Source organism: Poeciliopsis prolifica, unplaced genomic scaffold (genome assembly GCF_027474105.1).
Source record: "Poeciliopsis prolifica strain line A6 unplaced genomic scaffold, Auburn_PproV2 SCAFFOLD043, whole genome shotgun sequence".
In the NCBI taxonomy this organism is placed as follows: Eukaryota; Metazoa; Chordata; class Actinopteri; order Cyprinodontiformes; family Poeciliidae; genus Poeciliopsis; species Poeciliopsis prolifica.
In genome coordinates, this window is record NW_026562418.1 from 726,504 (window position 1) to 732,503 (window position 6,000).

General features: G+C 41.8%; 1 protein-coding gene across 2 annotated transcripts in view; it reads left to right on the forward strand.

The window, feature by feature from the left end:
• Nucleotides 1-3,821, forward strand: part of trit1 (tRNA isopentenyltransferase 1) — a 35,245-nt gene extending 31,424 nt beyond the window's left edge. For both annotated transcript variants that reach the window (XM_055055894.1, XM_055055893.1), the window contains exons 9-11: nucleotides 408-517; nucleotides 1,606-1,720; nucleotides 1,824-3,821. In XM_055055894.1, the coding sequence (XP_054911869.1) occupies nucleotides 408-517; nucleotides 1,606-1,720; nucleotides 1,824-2,008 (410 nt within the window). In that variant the 3' untranslated portion in view covers nucleotides 2,009-3,821. The remainder of the gene's footprint in view (nucleotides 1-407; nucleotides 518-1,605; nucleotides 1,721-1,823) is intronic.
• Nucleotides 3,822-6,000: the final 2,179 nt, after the last annotated feature.

The window sequence follows — 6,000 nt, forward strand, 5'->3', positions numbered from 1 at the left end:
AGCTTTGGGGTGCGGCTGCGGCGCGTCACTCCCTCCTCCCCACCCCCCCGACCCACTCACCATCCCTCTGCCCGTCGTCTTCTTTCGGTCAAACCAGCCGGAGCCTGTTTGATCCGCTCAGAATCAGGCGGAGCGGGTCACGGGCTCCGGTGGATTGAATTTATCACGTTCGGTTTGACGGCGCCTGGAGTGTGAAATCGATCGGCACGCCCGCGCTCCACGGAGAGGCAGACGCCGAGATTTAAAAGCAGCGCTGGCGCTAACCCGACGAGGGAGAGCTAATTGTTTCACATGATCAGCTTAAAGTGATGTTGAAAAGTTCAGTGATGGTGTGTGTGTGTGTGTGTGTGTGTGTGTGTGTGTGTGTGTGTGTGTGTGTGTGTGTGTGTGTGTGTGTGTGTGTGTAGGACCAGGCGACAGCGTCCCATCTGTGTACAGCCTGGATGTGACTGACGTGTCCAGGTGGGAGGAGTCGGTGCTGAAGCCTGCACTGCAGATCCTGGACGGCCTCATGAAGGTGGGGCCGGCTGCCGAGGGGTCGGCCGGGGTCAACAGTCCTCCTGACTCCATAGTTACTCCTCACTTTGTTCTCTTTTTTTTGCTTTTCTTTACTTCTACTCCTTCATTTTTACCACATTTTGCAACTTTTCTGCGTTCCAGTTTTGTTCGTCTCTTTGGAATTTTGTCCCCTCGTTCTGCTTTCTTTTCCAGATTCTGTTTTCCATTTATTTCAGGAATTTTATCCAGTAAAACACGTGAAATAGATTAAATCCACACAGATTTATTTCTGGTAACTGTTACGTTTGAACACATACATTAGATGGAAATACAACATTTGAAGTTGAAATGTTACACCAGATAAATAAAAACTAAAACTATTTTTGCAAACAGAAATGCGGTTTTGAATGAAAAGTGTGTTTAACACCTGCTTAAAGGTTGATATCTTTCTCATTTATTGAATGTGACTGTAGATGTGTGAAAAAGCAAAGCGGCTCAGATTTTCAGATGAGATCAAACAATTCCCATCTTTTCTATGAAATTTACTTGTAACTTAACAGAGAATTGCAAATGATGAGGATTTAATTTCACGCCGCAACAAACAAATTTTATGCTTTTTTTTTACACGTTGGTATAAAAAATATATATAGAATTAATTTTGTTATCAAAACAGTAAAGGTAAAACTTTGGGATACCGAGAGAGACACAGCAACCAATTGGAATATTTACTTAGATTTTTTTTTGTGCTTTGACAAAATAGGTCGTTTCCGATGCATGTCGTTTAATTTCCTACAAAAATAAATGAAAATATGCATCTTTAAAATTTTGTGACTGTTGAATCGAAACGTTTTTAAAGCCTTTGTTTATATCTAATAGATTAACTGAGTCTAAAACATTGTCAGTACACAAGTGTCTCAAATCAGTGTGCAGAATTAGCATGCAAATGTTAGCTTGCTTCTTCTGTGTTTTTATATGACTTGTTGATAATTTATCTCAGGGTTTTTTTCTTCTTGAGGTTCTGGTCTATAAAGGAAGGGCTTCAACTCTCCCTGTTTCCTGTTCGAACATTGATTAGCACAATTTGGCTCTCTGTTGTCCTGGCGACAGGGTGAGGAGCCGGCTTTTCCCCCTATCAGCCTGCAGGGGCAGCAGAGAAACAAACGCAGCCGCCACACCTGTGACGCCTGCGACAAAATCATAATCGGAGACGTGGAGTGGACAGGTGAGGATGCGTCTAATTCGTCCATCTTTGTAATTGTGAAGGGTAACAAAATTAACAAAGAAACAAATCTCTGAGTATGTTTTTTTTTTCTTTGTGTCTGCAGCTCACCTGAAATCCAAAAAGCATCACTATCATGTCAGGAAGAAGAGGAAGTCCGATCCAGGAAGTGACCCACCCCAGAGCACCACTGCACCAGCTGCTCGTGGAGAACTGGACGGCGCTGAAACCCCTCCGGCTTCTTCCAGAGAATCGAGGACAGAGCACACAGAAGTTCCTGGGATACAATGAAAGCTCTGCGATCGACGTCTGTCTCAACTCGGGCTTCCAGATCCTCTGACTCGCATATTTTGCATCATGTGGCCGTTTTTCAGAACTCTACACGATCTTGTTTGTGCGCACAAAGCAAATCTTTAAAGAAATTTGGTTTTGTTCCACATTTAATTCATTTTTACGTTTTGAATAAGAACTGTTTAGTTCTATATTTTTTTAAGAAAAGGCCTCATATGAAGTGCTATCATTTTTTATTCATTGTCCTATTGCTGCACTCGGTTTACAGATAAACTACATTTCAGGCCTTAATTTCAGTAAACTAAAGTTGTATCATTGTGAAAGCTGTAGAGAAGTTAAAATGTTCTGCCAACAGGACTGAGCTAATTTCTTCTAATGTGCTAATAGCTTATCTAACTTTTTGTTTAGCGCTTTCACCTTTTTGCTAGCTTTGAAAACGCTTAGCGCTCTTAGCTTCTGAAATACTTTTGCCAGATAAATTCTAAATCGCTAATATTTTGGCTTTGGTTTCTTTATATATAAAATTCAACTTCTGTTGAAAATTTTGGTTTACGACTGTAAAGAATTCTGTTTATGCGAATCCGCTCCAGTGGTTTAGCGTTCTCTTCCGCTAAACATTGCGTCGGTGCAGCACTTTAGCCGCAGCGGAGATAATACTTAAGATTTGTGCCTTAGAGCAGCTAACTTTTTAGCCAGCATTGCTAATCACTTCCTACCGTTGAGAGGTTCTTGATAACTCTAGGAGTTGTTAGATAAATAAATATGTTGGCAGGAATCATGTCAGTTGTACATGGCGAATAATATCTGTCTTGATGTAAAAGTGGGAATAACGGTGCTATTGTTGGAGGACAGGAACCAGACAGGACACAAGAAGAAGGTGTAGGGCAAGATCAGAATTGACCTTTTTGACCTGCGTGTGACGGAAAACGAACACCGCACATCACCCTGATGAAAACACCACACCCTCTGTCAAATTCAGTGGTGGCAGCATCATGCTGTGGGCATCATTGTTTTATTTTTGACGTGAAAAGCCGCCTTTCTTCCGCTTCACAGTTTTGCACTCCTTTGTGTTGCTCTGTCAAATTCAGCCAGAATCAGAATAAAATGGTGTGGCTTAAAATTTGTTATGAATATTTTCTAAGGCTCTGAGAATTTCCAAGTTTTCCACTTGACTCCACCAGTGGTGTTTCCTTTCCATCATTTGATCTCCCAGTGATGAGCCCAAACACTGAAAGGTATTGTTCTTTGTCTGCCTGTTGTCGGCTCTTTCTTTTGGACCTTTTTTCTTCGTTTTTCGTGTGCGTTTTAATCGCTGGCTGGCTTCAGGCTTTATTTCTTTTTCCTGCCTGTTCATCCAGCAGCAACTTTTCAAACCGAGGTGCCTGCCTGTCGGCGAGGCGCTAACACGACGTCCTGGCGTCGCTCCAAATCGGCTTTTTTGGTCGTTCCCTCTCCGTCTGCCGCTCTGCCACTTTTTCAAACCGTCAACATTAAAACACTTGTTTTGTTTTCTTTTGTTTGGTTCGGTTTGGTTCACATGCTCCTGCAGTTTGACCTCATCTCCACGGCTAAAAATACGGTTCAGCCACATAATAGGTGGAAGTGTGTCCCACATTCTCTCCTTCCAAACTGGGTCGAGCTTACTGGGAGCTCGCTATACAGTATAGGAGCAGAGGTCAGAATGTCTGGTTTTCATAACCCGCTCAGTTTGGATCATCTGTTTTTCCTCCCCTTGCGTTTTGCCAGTTAAAACTCCTTCCTTCTTTAGTTTCTCGTGTTTTAACGGAGAAACAATAAAATATTTCAGTTTGAACGAAGAGAGCAGTTCATGTTCTTTTTTTACTTTGTGCTCTTATCTGGAGTTGCTGATGGAGGTGCTCCACCGATTCAGAGACGCGAGGAGCCGTTGAACTTTGCACCCCAGTTCACAGAAGTGCAGATGTACCACGACCTCTGCGGTCTCGAGGCTAATTAGTGGCTGAGCTCGCTGTGACACAGTGGATCATCTACACACACACACACACACACTCACTCAGAGGGGGTTCAAATCCTAAGACATTCTATGCAGACTTCTTCAGTGTTTCCACGCAGGTCTCACCTGGGTGTGTATGTTCGTGTGTGTATTTACCTGCACTCACCGCACAACCGCTCGTCCTGTTTTTCCATCCTCGGCTCGCGGCCCCGTCTTTCCCAGCCGAGGCTGTAAATGTAAATGTTGTGGAGCCGTTCCTGCTCCTGAGGCCATGCGCAGGGCAGCCGCGGCCCGGCCTGTGTAACGTGTTCTCTGACCTCTGTGCTGTCAAAACCAAATATTCACATACAGAGCTTTTAACCCTGCGACTAGACCTGTCAAGAAGACAAATTGCGTTGGACGATAAACCGTCCCAAGAAGTTATCGCAATAAACGATATCGTTGTTTTGAGACCATTTTCAAGTAACGTAATGGTAATGGAAAAACATTACTTTAACCAAAGCACCAGACTGAAGATTTTTATCTTCCAGAGAGAACAGAGAAAAAACAAATTAAGCAAACAAAAGTTATCGAGTTTGTTTTAATGTATCATGGTATTAACTGATTTATTGCCTTCTGTGATAGGTCTATTAGTAAGCTGATGTGTTGGGCCCCTTTTTGCTTTTTGTTATCAATGAACAACTAAATAAAACAAAAGTTTGTGGTAAAACTGAGGCGTTTGTTCTGTTGATAGCAGTTCCACATCTTTGATGCAATAATCGCTCAATATTCAGAACCAGTTCTATCAAAACCACCAAACATTTTTTTTAAAGAATCGACCGGACCTTAGATTTTCTTTCATTTCCTCTGGGTTATACTGATGTATCACACATCTTTCAATGTACTAGCTTTCACTGAAAGATGAGAAACTGTGTGTCAACCGCTTGGGTGTGGTTGGAATAGGCCACAAGGACAGATAATCATGTGGAGAACACAATAACTCAACAGCACTGCACCAATTGGCATGTAGGGTGCAGGGACACTCCGATCCAGCCTTTTCACTTTCAATACCGATACCGATATCTGAGGATTAGCACCGACCGATGCCGAGCCAATACAGAAAAACAATGCTGGATGATTTAAAATGTTTTGTTTTTTTTTGTTTTTTTTTTTTAAACACAGACATAAATGTACTGAATTATAAATTTATTTAACTCCAGAACACCACACCTAGATACACCAACAACATCTCAAGCAACATGTCCAATTTGTGAAAACAAGAATAGCAGCCATTGTAAAATAAATAAAGGGACTGAAAAGGACAAAAGCAACAGGTCGACCACCGTGGTCAAACATAAACTGCAACAAACCTTTCAAATGGTTTCGAAAGTGCAACTAGGAACTCTAAACATAATGGAAAGTGAATAAATCGTTCAAAACCGATGACTTTGTTTTCCAAACTGAGAATTCAAACGTCTGACTGGGTCGACGACAAACTGGTCTGTTTAAAAGAAATCCATCTTCATCTCTTCAAATCCAAGTTACCTTATTTTTGTGCCTGAAAGGTGAAAATAAAAAAAAGCTTTTTTGCAACTTTTATTTCCTGAGGTGTGAATGGGAAACAGCCACTTGTGACCTTATTTAACCCTTTAACCCAGTGACTGTTTTTCCCCGAGGTGATTGGTCCTCGTTTCTCATTTTGTGTCGACTAATAGGATTTCTGTTTCATCCTTGTTCGACGTAAAGAAGTGAATAGTGAGGATTCTGATGGTTAAAGTATCTGTACAGTCTTTAACTTTTTCTCCTTGAATATAAATCCTTTTTCTTTTTGCCCCCCATGCAACGTGTGGCTGTGTATTTTTGCAACGTTGCATTTTGTGGAACATTATATTTTTTTTGTCCTGCTAAGTTTTCACCACTTTTCCACCAAAGAACTTTTTCAAAAAGTTGACGTGTTGTTTTCCTCTTCAACTCGCAGCTCTGGCGTAGTAGTAGTGTGTCATCCAGTGACTGTGCGTCTGAGTAATTTAAAGTCCACTTA